The sequence below is a fragment of the Dryobates pubescens genome, chromosome 3, assembly GCF_014839835.1.
Source record: "Dryobates pubescens isolate bDryPub1 chromosome 3, bDryPub1.pri, whole genome shotgun sequence".
Lineage (NCBI taxonomy): Eukaryota > Metazoa > Chordata > Aves > Piciformes > Picidae > Dryobates > Dryobates pubescens.
Genome location: NC_071614.1, coordinates 23,580,182 through 23,606,683, shown reverse-complemented (window position 1 = coordinate 23,606,683; position 26,502 = coordinate 23,580,182). Strand labels below are relative to the sequence as shown.

Here is a 26,502-nt window from a genome sequence, read left to right as displayed (position 1 = left end):
TGCATGGGCAGCTGCATAAATGGACCCCAAAACTAATGAGACAAAGTTTTACCTCTGACACAGGTGACCAAGTCTGATAAACTACTCCTTTCTTTTCACAGAATCCTAGAACTGTTAAGGTGGTAAAACATCTTTATGATCATCCAGTCCAGCTGTTAACCCAGCACTGCCAGGTCACCACCAAACCATGTCCCTCAGCACCACATCTACATGGCTTTGAAATCCCTCCAGGGATGGTGACTTCACCACTACCCTAGGCAGCCTGTTCCAGGCCTTCACAACCCTTATGGGGAATAAATGGTTCCCAATGTCCAACCTAAACCTCCCCGACACAACTTGAGGCAGTTTCATCTTGTTCTATCACTTGTTCCTTGGGAGAAGAGACTGACCTCCACCTCACTCCAGTCTCTTTTCAGGGAGTTGTAGAGGGTGAGGTGATCTCCCCTAAGTCTCCTTTTCTCCAGGCTAAACAACTTCAGTTCACTCAGTCACTCCTCACAAGGCTTGTGCTCTAGACGCTTCACAGGCTTTGTTGCTCTTCTCTGGACATGCTCTAGCACCCCAATGTCTTTCTTGTTGTGAGGAGCCCACAACTCAATACAGGATTTAAGGTATGGTCTCACCAGTGCCCAGTACATTGGGACAATCACTGCCCTGGTCTTGCTGGCCAGAATATTGCTGATCCAATGCAGGATACTTTTGGCCTTATTGGCCACCTGGGCACATGCTGGCTCATCTTTAGCTGCTGCTAGGCAACACCTCTAGGTCCTTTTCTGCTGGGCAGTTTCTAGCCAGTCTTCCTCAAATCTAGAGAGTTCATGGGATGACCCAACTGGATTACTTGGCACTTGGCTTTGTTTTACCTCATCCCACTGACCTCATCCCATCGTTCCAGCCTGTGCAGGTCCCTCTGTAAAGCCTTCCTACCCTCCAGCAAATCAAAACTCCTGTCCACCTTAGTGTCATCTGAAAAGTGAGGGTGCACTCAATTCCTGCTTCCAGATCACTGATAAAGATACTAATGAGAAGTGGCCCCAGTACTGAACCTTGAGTAACACCACTTGTGACCAGCCATACCTAGATTTAACTTCGTTCCTCACTACTCTTTGGGCCTGACCATCCAGCCAGTTTTTATGCCCAGCAGAACCTAGCCTCATCCATGCACATCATGTGCAGCAGCCATGGTAGGAGCCAGCTGGGGGCATGCCACCTGTGAGGAGATAGGTAGAAGGGTGCTGGGGCATGTTGGGAACCTGACAAGGGTATGTGACCCTGGGGATGAGCAGTTGGGGTACAACAGGACATTCCTGCAGTGACTGGACTGCTGCCCAGACACTCTTGGCAGCAGCATGACAACTTGGAGACATCTGCTCTGGGCTGCCAGCTTTAATTAAAACAAAACCAAACAAAAAGTGTGTCCTAAGAAGTCCTAAGTCAAAGTAATTGGAAATGCTGCCTAATGCTTCAAGGACAACTGTGCTGAAGTCTGGGGTGAAAACAATGCGAGCTGATGATTTATATTAAACACTAAATCACATGATAATAGAACACTGTGGGGGGGGGGGAGACAAAAAAGACCTGCTCTTTTTATATATATATAAGTGATGGAAGACCTTTGGGGGTTCCTGTGTAAGTGGTACCACTAAAGTTAAACACACACACACACACACACACACAAAAAAAACCAACCCAGAGTTTTGAAGTGCAAAAAGCGACATAGCCAGCCAGGTTCTTTAATAGATCTCAGCTAATAAAGAGGAACTGCTCAGGGCCACAATGAGTCATTATTTAGGTGTTGGTGATCATGGCATGATTCCATTTGTTTCATGTAAACGAGGTGCCCATCAGCATCTACCACGTGCTTTAGAGGAGAGGCTCACGAAGCTAAAAATCAACTTCAGCTGAGTAAATAATGAGAATGTGAAAAACATTAATAACTAGGAACAGTTCAAAAACACTTGGCCAAAGATTCCAGGGAAAACAAGGCTTGGAAGGGAAGGAAAAAGAGCTATGCTCGTCAAGGGAAGGAGACAAGGCAAAAATTGGTATCAAGGAATGTAAACAAATGGTTTAAAAGTTGCTGGAAAATAGTTTCCACATTGTGATTTGGGGGGGGGGGGGGGGGGGGGGGGGCAGCAGTTGTGTGGTGTGCTGCTGGTGAGATATTTACCTTGCAAAGGATGTGGAATTGCACCATTGATGTTTTCAGTCCAAACTGCATCTTGAAAGGATTTCTTCATGTGGATTTTTGCTACTTGAGTGCTGGTATGTCTTGGAGCATTCAAAAGTTGCTGGAGTACTGCAGGGAAACTCATATGATCTCATTTCTTTTTGTGTTGTATTTTTTTAAGGTGGGGAATGAAGTCAAACAGGGCAATCTCTGACATGTTGTGTTTACCAACATGACTTTGATGGTGAAATAATTGAGCAGCAGAGAAGCTGTTTTGTTGATCAGTAAATAAAAAGATAACTCCTGCCAATCAACCAAAGGCTTTTGGCAGTGTGGTGTAGTCAGACACAGTTTATATCTTCTTTAATTAGATTAAGTTTGATTAAAAAAGTGATATCTGGCTTCTTGTCTGTGGCCAAGAAGGCAAATGGTATCCTGGGGTGCATTCAGAACAGTGAGAACAACAGGTCGAGGGAGGTTCTTCTCCTATTCTACTCTGCCCTCGTGAAGCCACATCTGGAGTACTGGGTCCAGTTCTGGTCACCCCAGTTCAAGGAAGACAAGGAACTACTGGAGAGAGTCCAACAGAGGTTACAAAGATGCTGAGGGCACTGGAGCATCTCTGTGATGAGGAAAGGCTGAGAGACATGGGACTGTTCAGCCTGTAGAAGAGCAGACTGAGTAGGGATCTCAGTGCTGATCAATATCGAAAGAGCAGGGGGCAAGAGGATAGGGCCAGACTCCTTTCAGCAGTGCCCAGCAACGGGACAGGGGGCAATGGGCACAAACTGGAACCCAGGAGGAGAACCTATGAGGAGAAACTTTGTTTCTGTGAGGGTGCTGGAGCTGTGGACCAAGCTTGCTAGAGAGGTTGTGAAGTCTTCTTCTCTGGAGAGATTCCAAACCCACCTTGACGTTGTCATCCTGGGCAATGTGTTCTGGGCGATCCTGCTTTATCAGCAGGGTTGGACCATGCTGGGATTCTGTGATGTTGTTGGCATAGTGCTTTTATTGTGAGCATTGAATAATTTAGAAAACAATAATCAATAGAGCACAGATACAGCAGATAAGGAAAAAAAATTGTTTAGCTTCTTGTCCTCAATATAACTGCCTAAAGCAGGTTGCTGAGTAGGGTCAGTTTCCTGCAGAGATCAGGCCTGTCTTTTGTGCTGTTATAAGCTGATTTCATGACCAGGAGGAAAATGTGTAAAATCACTACTGATAGGCTAGACAGGAAAACAGGAAAAATATGGGAGGGTTGAAGAAGATTAAAAGAACAGCATACTGCTCCAAAAATGTTTGGAGGTTGTGGTATCCAAAGGGCTGAATATGTGATTGCAGGTCATTCTGTAATGAAGGATCACAGAGTCACAGAATGTTAGGGGTTGGAATGGTCATCTAGTCCAGCCCCCATGCCAAAGCAGGATCACCTGGAGTAGGCCACACAAGAATGCATCCAGGTGAGTTTTGAATGAATAGAATAGAATAGAATAGAATAGAATAGAATAGGATAGGATAGGATAGGATAGGATAGGATAGGATAGGATAGGATAGGATAGGATAGGATAGGATAGAATAGAATAGAATAGAATAGACCAGGTTGGAAGAGACCTTCAAGGTCATCATGTCCAACCTATCATCCAACACCACCTAATCAACTAAACCATGCAACCAAGCATCCCGTTAAGCCTTGCCCTGAACACCCCCAGCGATGGCGACCCCACCACCTCCTTGGGCAGCCCATTCCAATGGGCAATCACTCTCTCTGTGTAAAACTCTCTCTGTGTAAAATGTCTACAGAGAAGGAGACTCCACAACCTCTCTGGGCAGCCTGTTCCAGGGCTCTGCCACCTTCACAGTGAAAAAGCTTTTCCTTCTGTTCACATGGAACCTCCTATGCTCCAGCTTGCACCCACTGCCTCCTGTCCTGTCATTGGAAGTCACTGAGCAGATCCTGGCTCTGTCCTCCTGATACTCATCCTTCATGTATTTATAAACATTAAGGAGGTCACCTTTCAGTCTCCTCCAAGCTAAAGAGCCCCAGCTCCCTCAGCCTTTCTTCTTAAGGGGGATATTCCACTCCCTTCAGCATCTTTGGCTCTGTGCTGCACTCTTTCAAGTAGTTCCCTGAGGTCCTTCTTGAACTAAGGGACCCAGAACTGGACATAATATTCCAGATGTGGCCTCACCAGGGCAGAGTACAGGGGGAGGAGAACCTCTTTTGACCTACTAACCACGGTCCTTCTAATACATCCCCAGGATGCTGAGAGTGCCAGCCAGAGTTAACCCACTGTGCTGGGTGCTGGCTGGGTCTTTGTCAGGAATCTGTAGTTACAGTTCCCACCGTCAAGACAAAGATTGAAAGACCAAATAGTCTGAGAAAATCAGTGGAAATGATGAAAGGACTGGAATTAGGTATGAGAAGGTGAACAGCTTCACATCCAAAGAGTCAAGTAACATAAGTGTAACACAACGAGGTTAAGAAATTACTTAATATGTCTAAAAATACCCATCCTAGAGAAATTAATTCTAATCCCAGGGTGCTCTAGCAGACAGGCTTAATGAGAGTCATGAACTGTGAGTTGGAGTTAGACAAATTCAGGCTAAAAGCAAGAAATAACATTTTTAATTGTGAGGGTGAGTAAATAATGGTTAGGGTGGATTACCCAAATGAAAAGTGGTGGTGCAATTTCCACCACTGACACCTTCAAACCAAGAGGAGAGTCTTTATCAATCAAAGAATTGCAGCCAGTCTTTGGTTCTGTGTTTGACAAAAGCTCTGTTGTTTCAGTGTTCCCTCAGAGCTTTATGAGAGAGAAAAAACTGCATACAAAACTTTTCATGTACTCTGAGAGTCAGGAGTTTTACAGGATCCACTGCCAGAGCACTGTGCACATGCTGCAAGAGGCAATGGCAGATTTGCTTTACTTGTATCTACAACAATAAGCGAGTGTTTCTGACACTTACCTCTGTTCCTCATGGAATCTATCACTACTGGTATGGTCTTGCTGTGAACCTGACAGTACTGTGGTGTTCTTGTGCTATGGGAAGACCTTATTGCTGTCTACAACTACCTGAAGGGAGGTTGTAGACAGACGGATGTTGGTCTCTTCTCCCAGGCAGCCAGTACCAGAAAAAGAGGACACAGTCTCAGGCTGCGCCAGGGGAGGTTTAGACTGGATGTTAGGAAAAAATTCTTCATAGAGAGAGTGATTGCCCATTGGAATGGGCTGCCCAGGGAGGTGGTGGAGTTGCCATCACTGGAGGTGTTTAGGAGGAGACTGGACGGGATGCTTGGTGCCATGGTTTAGTTGATTAGATGGTGTTGGATGATGATTTGGACACAATGATCTTGAAGGTCTCTTCCAATCTGTTCTGTTCTGTTCTGTTCTATTCCATTCCATTCCATTCCATTCCATTCCATTCCATTCCATTCCATTCCATTCCATTCCATTCCATTCCATTGCTGAGCATGGTGGTTGGTGACAGCTGCTGCAGTGTCAGATGGGTTGCATCACACTCTACCTGTCAGGTGATGCTGCTTTCCCTGAGCTGCTCCTCTCTCCTTGCTGTGGGAAATCGGTGTCTTCATGGGAAGGGTGACAGAATGTGGCATTTGTCACCTCTGCACCTCTTCACAGCTTGGAGGGGTTTAGCATGGCACTAGTGAAGGTGTGGTTGTGCTGATGAGTTGTGCTGCATTCAGTGACATCTGAAAAGGAAACATATGTCCCACTTGGCTCACAGAAAAGGAGTCTGTCTGCAGCAAGTCTCTCCAGGTGACAATATGTGAAGCCACAGAGAGGTAAAGGACTATGGATTACTTCAAATAAACTTGCTGATGTTAGGGAACTGGAGATGCTTCTTGAAGCCTTCATGAGATAAATGGGCTGAGGAACCCTTTGAAAGGATTCACAAAGTATTTTGTACTCCTGCTCGGCAGGGCTGACAAAAGTAAAGTTAGGAGCCCCATTGTCCTTATGTTAATGCACTTGCCTTGTGCCCAGCCAGAGCCAGTGTCACAGGGGAGCAATCATCTCTGGTGTATCGCAGTTGTCCCCCCAGAAGAGAACCTGGGGGCATCTGAGTTTTGTTGGTTGCCCCAAGTCACCTGGTGAGGTGATGTGAGACACTGGAAAGCATATTTTAAGTATTGTTACTGATTTCCATCTGAGCTTAAGGGAAAACTTCTTTCCTGTGGGGGTGCCAGAGCCCTGGAGCAGGCTGCCCAGAGAGACTGCAGAATCCTTCTTTGGAGGGATTCCAGATCTGCCTGGATATTGCTGTCCTGGTCAACCTGCTTTGGGTGACCTTGCTTTAGCAGGGGTTGTAGTAGATGATCTTCAGAGGTGCCTTCCACTATGCTTGCACACAGTTGTGATATCTTGTCAGCCTCTTGGTTTTATCTGTCCACATTTTTTGGGAAGTGGCTGTGTTTTCCCAAGATCTGCAGAGGCATTTGGTAGGAATTTATGTGTTGGGAATGCGATGGCTTGTTTTTAGCTTGCTGCTGCTGCTGAGGAATGGTGCCTGCTTCTTTCTCATTGTAGGCATTTTTTACTGAAATGACACAAATACTCATTTTAAAACTGCAAATATGTTTAGCAGAAGACTGATGACATGGTTCTTAAAAAGGGCTATAAAACCAAATGTGTTTGAAATGACTCTTGTCCTTGATTTTTCTGTTCTCTTAGGTTTTGTATTTGAGTACCACACCTGCTGCCTTGAATTTTCCATCATTTCATACAATCATGGAATCATTCAGGGGATAAAAGACCTTTAGAGTCACCCACTCTAAGCATATTTCCCAGGGAAGGAGCCATGTTTCTGTGTTCTCTGAAGTTCTCTTGATGGTTGCTTCTTCAGAACTAAATTGGTTTCATCATAGTATCAGTCAGGGTTGGAAGGGACCACAAGGATCATCTAGTTCCAACCCCCCTGCCAAGGGCAGGGACACCCCACACTACATCAGGCTGGTCAGAGCCTCGTCCAGCCTGGGCTTAAACACCTCCAGGGACAGTGCCCCAACCACCTCCCTGGACAACCCATTCCAGGGCTTCACCACTCTCATGGTGAAGAACTTCCTCCTCACGTCCAGCCTGAATCTCCCCACCTCCAGCTTCATTCCATTCCCCCTAGTCCTATCACTACCTGATATCGTAAGAAGTCCCTCCCCAGCCTTCTTGTAGCCCCCTTCAGATACTGGAAGGCCACAATTAGGTCACCTCGGAGCCTTCTCTTCTCCAGACTGAACAGCCCCAACTCCTTCAGTCTGTGCTCATAGGAGAGGTGCTCCAGGCCTCTGATCATCCTCATGGCCCTTCTCTGGACACCTTCCAGCACATCCATATCCCTCTTGTAATAGGGGTTCCAGAACTGCATGCAGTACTCTAGGTGGGGTCTCAGCAGAGCTGAGCAGAGGGGGAGAATCACCTCCCTGGACCTGCTGGCCACACTTCTCCTGATGCAGCCCAGGGTCTGATTGGCTTTCCAGGCTGCAAGTGCACACTGAGAGCTCCTGTTGAGCTTCTCGTCCACCAGCACCCCCAAGGCTCTCTCCTCAAGGCTGCTTTCCAGCCAGTTTTAGGTATCTGCACACTGGTGGTTTGATTTGCCTGATACCCCATGGACAGTTTCCTAATAGTTTTAAACCAGCGCTCACTCTTGTTGTGTCAGCTGGACTCCAGACTGCCTCACAGGCAGGATCTTCATCTCACAGCAGGAGAGGGATGCTTTCTGGGTTTCCATGCTTTTCTTGAAGTGAGCTGTTCTTAGAGAACAGGGAAATTTCCTAATGTTTGGGTCATAAACCCTTTTGCTGTTTCATACAATTCATCTGGATCAGCACAGCAGCTCTCCACCACATTTCATAGCAGCCTTTAATTTGGGGACCTGGTGGCCCTGTACAGGGTGTTCTGTGTACAGTGGGCTTTTTCCTGAAGCATTTGGCCAGTCAAAGAGTTCAGACTAGAAAGGCTTGGATGATGTGCTTGTCTTAACTGCAACTCTCATTATTCTCCATGACACCAAAAAATATTTCTTCCTTTCAAATTCTTTGGTAGGCTGCCAGGTGGAAAAGAACCTGGAGGTGTTGGTTAACAGCCGACTGAAGATGAGCAAGTGTGTGCCCACGTGGCCAAGAGGATCAACAGCATCCTGGCTTGGATCAGCAATAGCATGGCCAGCAGGACCTGGGCAGGGATTGTCCCCCTGTACTGGGTACTGATGAGGCCACACCCTGAATCCTGGATTCATTTTTAGGCCCCTTACTCCAAGAAGGACATTGAAGTGCTGGACCAGGTCCAGTGAAGGGCAACAGAACTGATGAAGGTTCTAGAACACAAGTCTTGTGAGAAGCAGATAAGGGAACTGGGGTTGTTTAGCCTGGAGAAAAGGAGGCTCAGGTGACAACTTCTCCCTGCAAGGAGACTGGACAAGGTGGTGGTGGGTCTCATCTCCAGAGTAGCAAGTGACAGGAAAAGAATAAATGGCCTCAAGTTGCACCAGGGGAAGTTTAGGTTGGACATTGGGAACAATTTATTCCCCAACAGGGTTGTCAAGACCTGGAACAGGCTGCCCAGGACAGCAGCGGAGTGACCACCCCTGGAGTGGTTTAAAAGCTGTGTAGATGTGGTGCTGAGCAACACGGTTTAGTGGTGACCTGGCAGTGCTGGCTTAATGATTGGACTGGATCATCTTAAAGGCCTTTTCCAACCAAAACAATGTGATGATTTTATGATTCTTAGTGCAGTTTTTGCTGGCTGAGAGAAAGCAGTGTGATGATTTTGTGCTTCTTGGTGCAAGTTTTGCTGGCTGAGAGAAATTTCTTCTGAATTTCAGGCTGGCTGAAGGTTGTGATGATACTATCCAGCACAATGCATAGAAACCTCTGGGTGGTTGGATATAAATTCTGGTGGTTTTTTTTTTAATCCAATTCTAAATTATTTTTGTATTCACGTGTGAATGATCTTTTTACAGTATTAGCAAGCAGCTTTCATGTGCTCCTTTCCATGTATTTTCATGTATCCAGGTCCTTTGTTAGGCCATCAAGTTTTAGGATATTGTCAATAATTATTAAACAATCATCTGACATCTTATCACACTTGTGTTCACAGCCATGGTTCTGGGAGTAATGCTGTTACTCAGGTATGGAATGTGAACCATAAGTTAGAAGTCTTTTTATATTTGGCAGAGGACTTCTTTTAATCCCTAAGCTATTGATGCTGAAGCCAAACAAGTGTTGGGTAAGAATCTGCCTTTTATGATCGAGGCAGGAACGGAATCAAGAACCAAGGGAAGGTGGTGTGACATTTTGCTGAATCACAGAATGATAGGGGTTGGAAGGGACCTCAGGAGATCGTGTAGTCCAACACCCCTACCAGAGCAGGTTCACCTAGAGCAAGTTCCACAGGGTGGCATTCAGGAGGGTTTTTAATGACTCCAGAGAAGGAGTCCCCACCACCTCTCAGCAGCAGCCTGTTCCATTGCTCCACCACCCTCAAAGTAAAGACCTTCCTTCTCATGTTTAGATAGAATTCCTGTGTTCAAGTTTCTGCCTGTTACTTCTTGTTCTGTCACTGGGCACCAACAAAAAAGGACTGGTTCCATCCTGACACCTAACCTTTAAGTATTGATAAGATACCCACACAGTCTTCTCTAAGCTAAAAAGCCCCAAGTCCCTCAGCCTTTCTTCATAAGAGGGATGTCCTAGTCATCTTCATAGCCCTCTGCTGTACCCTCTCAAGCACTTTCATATTCTATTTTAAACTAGGGAACCCAGAATTTGACACAGGACTCCAGATGAGGCCTCAACAGGCCAAAGTAGAGGGGGGAGGAGAACCTCCCTCAACCTCCTTGCCACACTCTTCCTGATGCACCCCAGCATGCAACTGATGCTTCGGATAGCAGGATGCTTTGGATCCAAGCCTGCTGAAAGTAGGCTTTAAACAAACTGAAGTAACTTGTCTTAGTGCTGGAGTATGTGGGGGAAATGTGATTTGTTTGTTTGTTTGTGTTTTATATACAGGAGGGCAGATTACCTGGTGGAATGATCTCTATTATATTTGCAGTTTATCATTCCTACATTAATTTATATTTGAGTTCAAAACATGCAGCAGTTTGCATCTCACTGTGTATGTATTGGCTGGATCTGTGCTTCTGTTCTAGCCAGTCTTTATTCTTCTCTGCCACCCTTTCCCTTCTTCCTTCCTTTCTTTTCAATGTCCCTAGGTCCTTGGTGTGGTGCAGAGAGCTGTGTGTCTGTGAGTCCATGGCACTTCTTTCTGTGCCCCATTCTGTCTGGGCAGTGGGAGATCAGTTATTTGTATTGAACTCTAAGGTTTCCTGGTGTTCATAGAATCATGGAATGGTTTGGATGAGGTGGGACCTCTGAAGGTCCTCTAAAGGTATTCACAGAATCACAGAATCACCAAGGTTGGAAGAGACCTCAAAGATCATCAAGCCCAATCTGTCACCACAGACCTCATGACTAGACCATGGCACCAAATGCCACGTCCAATCCCCTCTTGAACACCTCCAGGGATGGTGACTCCACCACCTCCCTGGGCAGCACATTCCAATGACGAATGACTCTCTCAGTGAACAACTTTCTCCTCACCTCGAGCCTAAACTTCCCCTGGTGCAGCTTGAGACTGTGTCCCCTTGTTCTGGTGCTGGTTGCTAGAGAGAACAGACCAACCCCTTCCTGGCTACAACCACCTTTCAGGTAGTTGTAGAGGGCAATGAGGTCACCCCTGAGCCTCCTCTTCTCCAGGCTAAACAATCCCAGCTCCCTCAGCCTCTCCTCACAGGGCTGTGCTCGAGGCCTCTCCCCAGCCTTGTTGCCCTTCTCTGGACACGTTCAAGTGTCTCGATGTCCTTCTTAAACTGAGGGGCCCAGAACTGGACACAGGACTCAAGGTGTGGCCTAACCAATCACAAATGTATGTGTGACAAATAATTTGGCACCAGAATTTCACAGAGGCTGTGCTGTGGTCTCTCTAACCCACATGGGATTTGGCAGGGCTGGCTGTGAGCAGCCTTGTTAGAGAGCCATGACAATATTCTTCCCCAAAAAGCCAGTGGTTTGATCTCAGCCTGGTGATTCCTTCGTGAGGGTGCTGTTTCTTGATGACTATGGGATTCTAAAGAGTTGACTGCTATTCCATTTACATGCTGGAGACAGCAGCCAGCTAACGATGCTCTTCAGTGTTTCTCATATAGATGTTGTGTAGAAATAAATTGGCTGTTACAGCAAGAAAGCAGCAAAACCTTCTTTGTTAAACCTCTCAGAAAGAACAGAGTGCACAGATCTCGCAGTATACACAATCTGAATTGCAAACTGCTGTATGCTGTGAACTGAAAAATAACTACAGGATTCACAAACTGTAACGGAGCTGACTCCACCAGGTAATCTGCCCTCCTGCATAGAAAAGGAATAAACAAACAAAAATCACATTTCGCCCAGTGACTCCAGCACTCAGACAAGTTATTTCAGTTCATCTAAAGCCTAATTTCAGCAAGTTTGGATCTAAAGAAGTAGGTTGAGAGAGGTTCTCCTCCCCCTTTATTCTGCCCTGGTGAGGCCACATCTGGAGTATTGTGTCCAGTTCTGGGCCCCTCAGGTCAAGAAGGACCTCAGGGAACTGCTTGAAAGAGTCCAGCATAGAGCCACAAAGATGCTGAAGGGAGTGGAACATCTCCCTTATGAGGAAGGGCTGGGGGAGCTGGGTCTCTTCATCTTGGCGACAAGGAGACTGAAGGATGACCTCATTAATGTTATAAATGTGTGAAGAGAGAACAGAAGATGGAGCTAAGCTCTTCTCAGAGATGCCCAATAATAGGACAAGAGGCAGTGGGCGCAAGCTGGAGCACAGGAGGTTCCATGTGAACATAAGGAAAAGCTTTTTCACTGTGAGGGTGACAGAGCCCTGGAACAGGCTGTCCAGAGAGGTTGTGGAGTCTCCTTCTCTGGAGACATTCAGAACTCACCTGGATGCATTCCTGTGTGACCTACTCCAGGTGATCCTGCTCTGGCAGGAGGGTTGGACTAGATTATCCTTTGAGGTCCCTTTCAGCTCCTAACACACTTGGATTCTGTGAAAGCATCAAAGAGAAAAAGTCACGACACCTTCCCTTGGTTGTTTATTCTATTCCTGTCTTGATCATAAAAGGCAGGTTCTTGACTGACATTTGTTTGGCTTCAGCATCAATAGCTTGAGGATTAAAAAAACCCTCTCAGCTCCTTTTTCAGGTATAAAAGGAATTAAAACTGATGCTGAATATTCTTTCCTTGAGTAACAGTATTGTTTCCAGAAGCGTGGCTGTGAATACTGGTATGCTAAGATGCTAAATGATGATTAAACAAATATTAATTTATTCAAGGTGGAGAATGTAGTGAAATATACATCTACAAAGTACTGCTTGTTTGTTAAAGAACTTTGCCTGCACATCAGCATGTGGTGTCTGGCTGACACCTCTGTCCTTCACCCCCAAATAGGTCAGAAGGGGTTAGATTACAAAAAACCCCAACAAAACAACAACTTAAAACCCCATTCAGAGTCCTTTTGTAGCTGGATAATCTATCCTGGACCGCCTCATCCAACCCAAACCTATTTTGTGGGATAACATCCCCTGTGCCCAGGAGATGCTGGGTCACGTGGCGGCTCCGTTTCCTTAGAGACGGCACCGTGCGGTGCATCCATCGGGATGCCGCCTGTCGTCGGGATGCCAGCTCGGTGGAGGACAGGAGAGCTGCTCGCCACCAGCGCAAAGGTTTGAGGATTTGCATTCCTCAGCAGGAAAACGTTAGCCGGGGCTTTGGGAGCTGTCGGGATACGGGAGCGTCGCTAAGGCAGAGTGAACTCTGGATTCGCGTTAAAACGTCACCCCGGCTTTTTGTGGTGGTGCGCGGGGAGCTGTTACGGACTTGGGAGAGAGGGATGCCAGCGAGGAGCAGCAGCAGCACGACCGTGCTGGCAGGTTTTGTTTCTTTCTGGCTGTTGTAAACAGCTTGTAGGAGCAGCTCAGAGAGGGACGCGGAGGGGGTTTCTTACTGAGCCACCGGGAGCGGGTAACTCACTGAATGCTTCCTTTTCATCGCTCCTGTTAGTCATTTTCGAAGAGGGCAAGAGCAAAGTCATTATGAAGTAATCCCTCACTTGGTGCCTTGTTTACAATCAGAACGATCATTAACAGATCATCCCCACCCTTGTGACGTTTTAGTGGAAACCAAGAGAATTTACTGTGGCGCTTTGTCACGGTAAGTAACGTGCACGCTGCAAATCACTGGAAATAAACAGGCTTAATAGCAACCTCGTGTTCCTGTCAGCTTCTCTGAACAGCTCCTGCTAATCCAGCTACGTGATGGAGATAGCAGCTAGCTGAAGATGCTCCTTAGTGGTTTTGTTAGAGATGTAGCATACAGATAAATTGGCTATTACATAAAAAGCAGTGAGGATCTTCTTGTAAGATCGCTCAGAAACAATCCAGTGCATGTTGTCAGAGTGTCCAGGGATGTATTTTCCTCAGTAGCTATCTTTTGTGAAATAGGGACTTGAGAGGGCAAATGTGGTCAGAATTGTGACTGGTGTTTAACTTCGGAGTATGTCTCATTTGTTTCTGATCAGCCATACACCTTAAACTATTTTTTTGAATGACTACAAATCCTGTTCAATTAAAACAGTCTGTTCATCACCCCTGCTGCTGAGTAACCTATATCCACAGTTTTCTGGAGGACAGAGCAGAGAGATGAGGTCTTTGAGTCCCCTCACCTGGGCCCGTGGCAATGCAAAGCCAGGGTGAGTTGCAGGACGTTGCTGTCCTGGCTTTGGGAATGAGTCAGGCCGTGGAATGTCATCATATCCAAATATGTTTAAAATGTTTCCCCTTGGCAAATATTCAGGCTGCTGGTTTGGGGTTATACATTTTTTAAAATGGAATTGCTGGATTGTACATTGTTCATTTTATTCCTATCTTCCTTTGCATCAAGAGAGCTTTGCGCTGGTTGACTATGAGGCAGCATTAGGAAAATTAGTCACAGTTAAAGAGCTGTAAAAGCTCCATAAAGGCATGTGTAAAACTAGCTCAAAATGTTACAGGGAAGCAGAGACCACATTGCTCATTCTTACGCCACAAACAAACAGTAGAAGAACAGGAATCGACTATTTTCTACTCTTTAAAGTAACAAAGGAAACAAAGAAGGAAGTAATCTGTAATACAGACACACAAATGTTCTAGGAAGTGGCTCATGTGATTTACACTGGAGTGGGGTGGTGAGGTCCAATTTGATACTACAGTTATTCTGTTCCCTTTTTATAGGGGAAAAACTGTTGGCTCAGCATAGCCAAAGATGTATTTGCCCTTGGTGCTCTCATTGGAGAAGTGTTAGCAAATATTTTTAAACAGTTCCCTATTTTTTCCTTACAAATACACTGTCTGACAGTAGTGTTCCAGTGAGGAACTGCCAACAGTCATCCTGAGCTTGGAATTTTTCAGGACTAACTGAAAGAGCAGTTAGAGAGATTGATTAATTACACTGAACTAGTTCTTTAGAACTGTTTTAAACAGTTGTAGAATCTGGATAGCATAGGAGGTAGGTAAAGAGCTATAGGGCATTTTACATCTGGTTCTCTGCCATTCAGGGACAGCCACAAAATCACACGATCCCAGCACTGTAGGAGCTGGATGGAAGCTCTGGGGGAATCATCTAGTCCAACCCCCCTTGATAAAGGAAACTCACCCAGAGCAGGTTGCCCAGGATCACAATGTCCAGGCAGGTTTGGAATCTCCAGAGAAGGAGACTCCACAGCCTCTCTGGGCAGGCTGTTCCAGGGCTCTGGCACCCTCACAGAAAAAAAGTTTCTCCTTGTGTTCAGGTGGAACCCCCTGTGTTCTAATTTGTGCCCACTCTCCCTTGTCCTGTCGCTGGGTACCACTGAAAAGAGTTTGGCGTCATTGTCTTGCCCCTTGTCCTTTAGATCTTGATCAGCACTGAGAAGATCCCCTCTCAGTCTGCTCTTCTCCAGGCTAAACAGCCCCAAGTCTCTCAGCCTTTCTCCTCAGAGATGTTCCACTTCAGCATCTTTGTAGCCTCCCGTGGACTCTGCAGTAATTCCCCGTTTTGCTGGAAGTGGGGAGCCCAGATGTGGATCAGTACTGCAGACATAGCCTCAATGGAGACACAAATGCAGTTCCATTCTCCAGTTTGTTTCATCTGCACATTTAATTGATTTACATGTCCTGGAAATTCACATTATCCCTATTAGGGAATTTTTGTTCTTTGCTCAGAAAAGAAACTGAAAGAGTACCAGCAGCTTCAATCTCTCTTCTTTACTGCAAGTCCACTTTGACTTTAAACAGACTTTGATTTTTAGTTAACTGTGGAAATAACAAGTAACAGTGTCCCACTTTTTGCTGGAGTTTTTTAGTATTTTGTTGTGGGATCATAGAATGTTCTCCAGGTAACCTCAAATCTCAAGGCTGAACTTGATTAGCCACTCTCCTAGGCTCCCTGGTGAGATAAAATAAGCACTTGAATAGAACAGAGATGAGGTAGGAAGTGATGTTTTTGGTTGCCCTGTGGCCATGTTTATACCTGTCTGGACACTGCAGGACTCTGGTGCAGTTTTACTTTAAACACAGGTGCAGAAAGTCATAGAATCATGGAACCATTGTGTTTGGAAGAGACCTTTGAGATTCTCATCTCAGCCGTTAACCCAGCACTGCCAGGTCACCACCAAAACATGTCCCTCAGCTTTTCAATCCCTCCAGGAATGGTGACTCCACTACTTCCCCAGGCAGCCTGTTCCAGGGCTTGGCAACCCCTTTGGGAAAGAAAGTTTTCCCTGTGTTCAGCCTGAACCTCACCTGCCACGACCTGAGGCTGTTTTCTGTTGTCTTATTACTTGTTGCTTTGATCTTTTCCTCCTTCATAAAGAGGGAGGAGGTAGTTTTGTGATTCTTAATCCAAACTCCTACCCAAGATTAACAAAACCACAAAACCCACTAAGGAAAGATTTCATTTACTTCTGCCTTTTGCACAGTACATCTAACAAAAATATTAGATCTAGATTAAATTAGATTAAATCTAACAAAAATATTTTTGCTATTACAAATCACATCAGGTTGAACGGAGCTCCGAGCAGCCTGGCCTACTCAATGTTCCTCCTCACTGCAGGGAGGCTGGACTAGATGACTTCTAGAGGTTCCTTCCCACCCAAACCATTCTGTAATTCAGTGACTCTATGGCGTTGTGGTTGGTTGTCAGCTGTTAGAGAGCATGGGCCATAGCTGCCACCAAACTGTCATTTTGAATTTGCTTATTTTGCCTCTTGAATTTGGCTGCTAATTCTTCTGTTTGTGCCTGATGGCGGTTTGGTGTCTTCATTCATTGTAAGAAATCACACCATGGCAAACAAAAGTTTCCAAAACTTCTCCTGATGTGAGGCTTTTTCATCATGTTTTGGAGCAAAAGAGCTGAGAACATTTCCACAGATGATTCTACAATTATTTCCTCGCTCAATGTTCAGGGAGTCCAAGTGAATCATCACAGGCATTTAACTTCAGCTGCAAGTTGAACAGAAATCAGAAGGTTTCTTTGAATTAATTCCAGTGCAAAGGAGAAAATACCAACAAATGTGAGATATTTTATAAAAACCTTTAAAATTTCTGATGTGAAGAGAGTGTCCCAGTCCTGGGAGTATCACAGAATCACAGAACATTAGGGGTTGGAAGGGGCCTCAAAAGATAATCTAGTCCAACCCTCCTGCCAGAGCAGGATCACCTAGAGAGGTCACACAGGAACACATCTAGGCAGGTTTTGAATGTCTCCAGAGAAGGAGACTCTACAACCTCTCTGGACAGCCTGTTCCAGGGTTCTGTCACCCTCACAGTGAAAAAGTTTTCCCTTTTGTTCACATGGAACCTCCTATGCTCCAGCTTGCGCCCACTGCCCCTTGTGCTATTATTGGACATCACTGAGAAGATCCTGGCTCTGTCCTCCAGACACCTGCCCTTCACATCTTTATAAATGGTACTGAGGTCACCTCTCAGTCTCCTCTAAGCCAAAGAGCCCCAGCTCCCTCAGCCTTTCCACTCCTGGAATCATCTTTGTGGCTGTATGCTGGACACTTTTAAGCAGTTCCCTGAGGTCTTTCTTGAACTGAGGGGCCCAGAACTGGACACAGATGTGGCCTCACCATGAGGAGGACAACCGCTCTCAACCTACTAACCACACCCCTTCTAATACACCCCAGGATGCCATTGGCCTTTTTGGCTCATGGTCATCCTTCTATGCACCAGGACCCCCAGACTGCTTTCCTCCAGGCTCTTCTCCAGTACTGGAGTCAGTAAATTAGTAGCTGATGTTGCTTTGCTGCACTTTGTTCATTGCAGTTTCTGCCCTTTGGATTTTGTTATGTCTTTGCTTGTGTTACTGTGGTTTGGTTTTATTAGAAGTAAATCAAATTTAGATCTAAGTTGCCATCACATCACCACATAATTGTCTGCTAAATAGGAGGTTTGGAATTAGGCTTCTCTGTGGAAAGAATGTTCTCCAGCTTGGAGTTGTTCCTGTTTTTCTTTGCTGAACCATTGCTGCTTTTCAGCCTCTTGAATTGTAGTTCCTCAAATTGGATGCAGTTCTATTAGCATTCTTAAAGAGCCAAACAGAAACTCTCTGTTCCCAGAAACTGCTCTCCTACTTCTGCACATGGTTACTGCAGTTGGCTGTTCTGCTCCAGCATCTCACCAGGGATGCTGCTTCAATTGACTGCCATGAACCCTTGTGCCTTTTGCAGTCATTCTCCCCAACTGAAATCTGTTTGTGTCCCTCAATCTGTTCATTCGGGGGGGGGGGGGGGGGGAAGATAGTTCTAGCATCCCTGTCCTTCCTGTTGTGAACTTTTATTTTATTAAAGTGCTCTTGCACTTTATATAGGTTTAGGTCTGTTTTTCTCTGATGCAGAGAGACTGAGAGACCTGTAGCTGTATATCCTGGAGAAGTTCACAAACTGAACGTGAGGAGAAAGTTCCTCTCTGTGAGGGTTCCGGAGCCCTGGCTCAGGCTACCCAGAGAGGTTGTGGACCTGAACACAATCCTGGGCAACATGCTGTGGGTGACCCTGCTTTTAGGGGTGGGGGGGTGGGGTGGGTGTTGGACTAGTTGATCTCTGGAAGTCCCTTCCATCCCCCACCATGCTGGAATGCTGGGATTCTTTGGTTTTTTTGCCTTCAGTGATGTATTGATCAGATGTACTGATCTTATATTCTACTTACTCAGACCTGTAGTCAAGAGGGAAAAGGTGGCAGGAGATCATTATTTAGCTTTGAATCATAAATATTTGGCCTTATTTATGAGTTTGGTTCTATACAGTACACTGTGCAAAAGAACTCATTCTTTCATGTCCACCTACTTTATGAGAGGTGAGTAGAGTAGAATAGAATAGAACAGAATAGAACAGAATAGACTAGACCAGACCAGGTTAGAAGAGAGTAATTAGCAGATAAGAGTACCAGTAAATACCAGTGGAATAATTACCCTCAAACAGCAGAAAAATTAGCTTGGTAGAGAAACCTTTGGACAGGAAATTCACCTGTCTTGTGGTCACCATTACCAAGGGCACAGTGTGACCCACTCACATCAGAGCTGATGAATTTCAAAGCAAGAAGGTATCTGACCTGATTAACTTCCAGAAGTGTTTCAAGTAATTGTTGAACCTCTCCAGGCACACTATGTGGAATAGCAAGGGCAATGTCAAAGTAAGAGGTCTGCTATAATTTTCACCTCATCTTATTTAAAAGTAGCTCTGTGGGCTACTGAAGCTTCAGTATCCTGCAGCACTGCACAATATCCTTTTCCTCATGCCAGCCCTCCTCTTTTGATTTAATGAATGTCTGTATTGCACAATGTTTCATACATGCTCCACCCCAGAGCCACTACACACAGAGCTCTGAAACGTATATGCTCTCCTGCCTAGCATGAATTAAAGCTTTCACTTTTGGCCATTCTTTAACTGGTTTTAGATAACTAGTAACCTGTGCTTGTGTAAAGTCAGGCCTGAAAGGACTTTGTGAAGCTCATGGTCCTTAGATGTTCTGGTCTTCCCATCTGCTTGCTCACTTCCTGCTCAGCACATGTAGGTTTAGAATCAGAATATCTCAGGTTGGAAGGGATCCTTAAGGATCATAAAGTCCAGCTTCTTTGATGTTAGCGAATGCAGACCTTAATGCAGACTGACCTGTTTCTGCAGATTATCCCAGATCCAACTGCTCAAACCCTCTGATGTAAGAAGAAAGGTTGCCTGATTGTAGGTAATCAGTGGGGTGGTGGAGTCGCCATCCTTGTAGATGCTAGTAACCTGACTGAGCAACCTGATCTGGCTGCTCAAGCTTGGGCAGAGAGTTTGGACTAGGTGGTCTCAAGAGGTCCCTTCCAACCTCAATGATTCTATCAGCTGAAATAACCGATTGCTTTGAGATGCTGGAGGCAGGGTGATTGAGCAGTGCTGTAAATCATTGCTTAACTCATGACTGCCAGTCTCCTGAGTGCCACCACTGATGTGAGGAGTTTCCCTGGATCGTTGCTTCTGATCAAACACTGTCCTCTGGCAGATTCCTGGTTGAGTGCTGTGCGGCCTTGATAGCAGAGAAAAACTGAAACTACAAAGCCAGAGCAACAAGCCCTTGATCAAGTCATAGTGCTGTGCATGGCTGTTAATTTGAATGTGCCTGGGACTGCTCTTTGCCAGTGAAGCAGCTGGCTCTGAAACATCACATCCGTGCTATGAATGCTTCTCACCTTCCAAAAGAGTCTGGCCACATCTGAACCACTTCCTGGGAGTTGTTCCTGGCTCCTGCAAACTCCTAGGAATTGTTAGAAGAGAGCTGTTTGACTCAGCCAAGTCTGTGCTAGTGCCTGCTAACAATTTAAATGTGTGGATGATCCCATTCCAGGGTTTTGGAAGATTCTGTTTCATTTAATAATCCGAGTGGGGCCAAACTGGCTCTGGATCAGGTCATCAAACTGTGTTCTTGAAGATCTGTGGGACAGCTCAAAAATGAGGCACGTTGGAGCAGGCTCTAAATTTTGAGTCCATAAATGGGAATCTCCCTTTCTTATATTATTTTTGGAGAATGTGCAATACAGTGGGGGAAGATACCCCCCTGGGGGACTATGGTTGCCACGCCACCTGAATTTTTTAACTCTGCTCCTTCAGTGTCCCTGTGTGCACAGAGCAGGTTTCTACACCAGCCCAAGCCTGCAGGGTTGTGTGTGAGCACATGAGGTTGAAATGCTCTCCTGTTATGGAGCAGTTTGATTTTAAATGGCAGACTCCTCAGACTGCAGCAAACTGCTCAGCAACAGTGGCCCCAATTACCTAAGCCATACAGAGGATCCACCGTGCTGCCACCCTTGTTTCATCCACACCTGTGTGCCAGTGGCCACAAATGGAAGCAGCATAAGGACATCCTCAGCAGAACCTCGCCTGAGAGTCTTGGCAAGTTCCAGCATGTGTAAAAGAGTGTTTTCTCTTTTTTTCCCTTCACTCTAAAAGGACACTGAGGTGCTGGAGCATGTCCAGAAAAGGGCAACAAAGGTGTTGAGAGGCCTAGAGCACAAGACTTCTGAGGAACGGCTGAGAGAGTTGGAATTGTTTAGCCTAGAGAAAACGAGGCACAGGGGAGACCTCTTCACTCTCTAGAACTCCTGAAAGGAGATTGGAGCCGAGTGGGATTAGATCTCTTCTGCCAAGAAACAAGCAATAGGATGAGAGGAAACAGCTTCAAGTTGCACCAGGGGAGATTTAGATTGAACGTGAGGAACAATTTCTTCATGGAAAGCGTTGTCAAGCCCTGGAACAGGCTGTCCAGGGCAGTAATAGAGTCACCATACCCGGAGAGATTGAAAAGGCATAGAGATGTGGTGCTAAACAACAAGGATCTAGTGGTGGACTTCACAGTTCTGGGTTAGAAGTTGGGCTTGATGATCTTGGAGGTATTTTCCAACCTTTATGATTCTATGGCTTCAGTTGTATTCACAATATAGAGCATTTTGCACATAGTGATGTGGTTTTACCCTCATTGCCTGCTCCCTTGAACCTTCTCCTCACAGCTACCCTTACTTTAGGTCATTTAAATCCAATGCACTTTGCCAGAATGACCTGACTTGTATAGCTGTTAGCACCAGACCTTGATGACCTGGATATGCTTTGTTTTCATAGTTGCATCTTGTGCCTTTTTGTCATATTGCAGTGCCTGCATCATGCCAGGTAGAGGAGAAACTCTGTTCTCCTTAGAGCAGCCCAGTGTCCTTGTACTGCACTGAACGTACACCGAGTCTTGTCATATCTGTGACAGATGGGAAGATTCTGAGAAGGAAAAGTTCCATATAAATTATTAAATTCTTGGCCAAAGTGCATTTCAAACATCTATCTCTGGATCTATCTTCCTTTGCCACTGCATGGTAGGTTCTTCGGTCCTCTGGCAAAACAAAAAGAATCAATCTCCTTTATATACTAACCTAGAAGACTATGTCCTCCTTTGTGTTTTGGATTGTTACACAGTCAAACTGGCCAGAAAGGAAGCTTGAAAACAAAACAGCTATAGATCCTGTATCTCATCGTCTTAAAGGTAAACAAGACGGGCTAGAATAACAGGAAGCACAAGCAGCCCACTAATCACTCTTAGTGTGAATAATGTCCGGGTTGGCCTGGTGAAATTAATGATCTATCATCTCAGCATCAAGTATGATAATGCTCTTACTGATGTTGATGAACCTATCAGTCTGTGCCTGACTACAGCCTTTCTGAATGAAGTCATTGAATGACAGACTGGTTTGGGTGGGAAGGGACCTTTAAAGGGCATCTAGTCCAACCCCACTGAAATGAGCAGGGACGTCTGCAACAAGAGCAGATTGCTCAGAGCCCCATCCAACCTCATCTGAGTGCTTCCAGGAATGAGGCATCTACCACCTCTCTGGGCAACCTGGGCCAATGTCTCACCACCCTCAGTGTAAACATTTTCTTCCTTCTATTCTGAATCTCACCTTTTTTTTTCAGTTTAAAACCATCACCCCTTTCTTATTGACCGCATTAAGTACTGGAAGGCCATGAGAAGGTCTCTCCGAAGCTTTCTCCAGGCTGAACGACCCCAACTCTCTCAACCTGTCCTTACAGCCTTCAGATCATCTTTGTGGTCTCCTTTGGACCCACTCCAACAGGTCCATATCTCTCCTGTGTTGAGGAGCCTGGAGCTGGACACGGCACTGAAGATGGAGTCTCACCAGAGTGAATCGGAGGCTGCTGGCCACACTGGTTTGGATGCAGCTCAGGAGACAATTTGCTTCTGGGCTGTGAGTGCACAGTGCCAGCTCCCATCCACCTTTTCGCTCTCCAGCGTGCCCAAGTCCTTCTCCATAGGGCTGCTCTCCATCCCTTCAACTCCCAGCCTGGACTGATGCCAGAGGTTGACCCAGCCCAGGTGCAGGACAAGCAGTTCTATTGAATTCTAATGAATGGTACTTCTTAAACTGCTGTGTGAGAGAAACTCAAGTTCCCAGACAGAGGACTCAATCTCACTTTATTGCTTTTTCTAGTCCACACCTTCTCTGAGAAAAGTGACAGGACTGTCAAGCCAGCTCTGATGGTTTTATCTCCTCTGTTGTGTGCAGTTTTATGTTTCATCAGCCTTTACTTATCATTCATGGAGGGGGTTTCAGTTAATAAACTAATCTAGGGTTCCCTATGGATTTGGTTGTTATTCCTTTGTTATAATCCCTATATTTAACTCGAAGCAAATCTTTCTAATGGTATCAAGGTCTTGACTGCAGGGTCTTCTGCCTGTGAAGCCAGTCTGCCTGTCCCCAAGAAATGCTTCATATTAACCCTTACCTTGAAACATCCACAAAACCACCTGTTTTCCTTTAAATATCTCCTTAAAATTCCATCAACATGCCTGCAAAATAATCATCATTGTCAGTCACTCTGTAGTGTAAAGTGATGCAACACCAGTGTGATTCTTCAGTTTCATGTCTCTAATATGAACAGTGTATCATGTGTGGAGGCTACCAAGATGCTGAGGAGACTGTAACATCTCTCTGAGGAGGAAAGGCTAAGAGACCTGGGGCTGTTTAGCCTGGAGATGAGCAGACTGAGAGGGGCAAGAGGATGGGGCTTGACTCTTCTCAGTGGTGCCCAGTACCAGTACAAGGTGCAATGGGCACAAACTGGAACCTGGGATTCTGGAGCCCTGGAGCAGGCTGCCCAGAGAGGTTGTGAAGTCTCTTTCTCTGGAGAGATTCTGGGCAGCCTGCTGTTGGATTAGAGGATTTTCTGAAATCCTTTCTGACCCCCTCAATGCTGGGATTCTGGGATTCAAGTAATTGCCCTCATTTGAATGGTTCCTACGTTTGCTTGAAGTATTAGAAAATGCCAAATGTCAGTGAATGACAAATGTTAGTTTTATCTCATTTAATGTAACACATCACATCATTGTTAGACCACAGTGGACCAAGCTCTTCAAGTCACTTTGTGCAAAGCAGTTTTTGCTGCTGCTGTTTGACCTGATGCTGTCACAGAGCACACCAATGTCCTTTTCCCTTGGGTTGGGTTTGTTTCATTTTTTGCTGAAATCACTAACTGGAATAAATATTTCTGTTGTAGTCCTCCTCGGCCTCTGACTAACATGAATGACACCATGGTGACCCACATGTCCTCTGGAGCACCTACCCCAACAAAAAGGTAAGTGTGCCTCAGCTGCTGATTTCTCTGAGAGGCAAAAATTACAGATTTTGGGGGTTGTATCACTAGGACCTTCTGTTTCAGACAACAATGACACTTCCAACCATGTCTGCAGCACTGGTAATACAAGGAACTGTTTGCATTGCTTCCTGTTGTTCTCTCTGGAGTGGTTATCTTTTGTTTTACCTGTTACTGCCTGGGAGTGACTGAAGAAATACCTAAAGAGCTCTAAAGAGGGTTTTAGTTTTGTTTTCAGTTAGAGCATTGCTTTCAAAGCCCTTCTGAGGAAGGCTGATCTTGTGTCATAGGCTCCTCTGCTCACAAAGGGCTGTTCTGTTCTGCTGGAGACAGTTCACGTTTCACTGTGCCCTGCACTGCTGTTGTTAGCATGTGTTCTCCACACCCAACACAGCCAAGCTGCCAGAGGTCTTTGGAGTTGCCCATGTCTGGTGAAGGCTTTTAGATTTGAATTTGGGCTTATATTTCACTAGTTCTATATATGTAAATTAATGTATGGCTGTATGTATTCAACCATCAAAAATATTTAGTAGAATCCTTCTGGAATTGCATTTTTCTGCCTTGTTAGGATGTTAGGGAGGATAGTGAGGTGGTTCACTGGAGACTTCACTTCTCCAAAGCTGCGAGTGAATATTCCCTTCAGGGAATAGGAAACCTAGCTGTCACTCTTTTAGTGACAAGGAGGTACTCAAGAGGCAAGCTAAAGGGTAGGGGCAAGAGGATGGGGCCAGACAGCAGGGCAAGGGGCACAAGCTGGAACCCAGGAATTTCCATCTGAACATGAAGAGAAACTTCATTCCTGTGAGGGTGCTGGAGCCCTGGGTCAGTCTACCCAGAAAGGTTGAGAAGTCTCCTTCTCTGGAGAGATTGCAAACCTGTCTGGACATCGTGATCCTGGACAACCTGCTGTGGGTGACTGTGCTTTAGCATAGATGATCTCCAGAAGTCCTTTCTGCTCCCCACTATGCTGATATTCTAGGATACAAATAATTGCCCTAATTTGAATGGTTCCTACCTTTGCTTGAAGTACTAGACAATGCCAAATGTCAGTTAATGGCAAATGTTAATTTTATCTCATTTAATGTAACACATCACTTGTGAAGAACGATTAGAGGTCCCTTCCAACCCTCACCACACTGGGATTCTAGGGTTCTGTAATGCATCCAACAGCAGGGGATTTTTTTAGCCTTGAGCATTTTAAGGTCCACTGACTTGTGCATAACCTCTGCATACAGCCAAACTGGATAGCTGTGGGATCTGTGAATTTAGCACTAAGCTTGAAAGCTGAAATACTTGGCTCTTGCCTCAGCTTGACACTGTTAGGTGTGTCTCAGCATATGTCTGTCCACGTATGGTATAATGTTTCCAAGTATTTTGAGGCTTTTAGTGCACTGACTGAACTTCTGAATATGTTGAAGCATTATTGGTTCATCTGTCATGTAGTCTGTCACAGAAGCTCATGTCTGTGCTGTTTGCATCTTCCATTTCTGTAAACTTGGAGAATGTAGAGGTGAAATAGAGTGAGGTGAGGAGGAGAAATGGGGTTTTCCCCCTTTGAAAGTTGGCTCAATTTCTCTTTTGTCAGTTCACCTATGTCTCATTACAGTGTTTCCCCTAAGATTTATTACTGTAAGTATTGCTCTGGGTTAATCCATGATGTAAAAGCACATCACTGAATAAACTTCAGGCCTCATTTCCCTAGCTGGAGGCACTGTCACGTCTTTGCAGCATGAAATAAAGATATCAGGGTCACCAAGGCTGCTCCATGTGAGCTGAATGGGGCTCAGAGCCACATTTAAATGTGCTGAAGCTGTTCAAACTGAAAATGTTTCAGTGGCTTCACTTCTTTGTTCCTAAATTAGAGTCATAGTATTGTTGAGGTTGGAAAAGACCTTTCAGATTGAGTCCAACTGTTAACACAGCACTGCCAGGTCGCCTCTAAACCATGTCCCTCAGCACACCATCTGAATGGCTTTTAAACCCTTCCATGGATGTGGCCCCGGGCAGCCTGTTCCAGGGCTTGACAACCCCTTTGGGGAAGAAATTGTTCCTCATGTCCAACCTAAACTTCCACTGGCACAACTTGAAGGTGTTTCCTCTTGTCCTTCTGCTTGTTCCCTGGAAGAAGATACCAACCCCCACCTCACTCCAAACTCCTTTCAGGGAGTTGTAGGGAGTGAGAAGGTCTCCCCTGAAACTCCTTTTCTTCAGGCTAAACAACCCCACTTCCCTCAACTGCTCCTCACAAGACCTGTGCTCTAGACCCTTCAGCAGCTTTGTTGTCCTTGCTGACTGCAGAGTAGCTAGATTAGATGACCTTTAAAGGTCCTTTCCCACTAAATTATCCCATGATTTGATCAGGATGGGGCCAGCTGCACTGCAGACTTTCTCACTCTTCCCAGTGAACGCTGACCATTCAGTGGCAGGGAAGGACAGAATCCTCTTTTTGTGATTTCCTGGTCTTAAACCCACAAAAATAACCTGCCTTTGACAACTGTTTTGTTGGGAATGGGGCTGAGCTGAAAGAACAGGGTTTTGATGCCTGAGGTCAGTTGTTTTGTCTACTAAAAAGGTGGA

General features: G+C 45.6%; 1 protein-coding gene across 10 annotated transcripts in view; it reads left to right on the top strand.

Annotated features, from left to right (window-relative positions):
- Positions 1 to 26,502, top strand: part of DTNB (dystrobrevin beta) — a 194,156-nt gene that overhangs the window by 72,480 nt on the left and 95,174 nt on the right. For all 10 annotated transcript variants that reach the window (XM_054179822.1, XM_054179821.1, XM_054179820.1 and 7 more), the window contains one exon: positions 23,830 to 23,907. In XM_054179822.1, the coding sequence (XP_054035797.1) occupies positions 23,830 to 23,907 (78 nt within the window). The remainder of the gene's footprint in view (positions 1 to 23,829; positions 23,908 to 26,502) is intronic.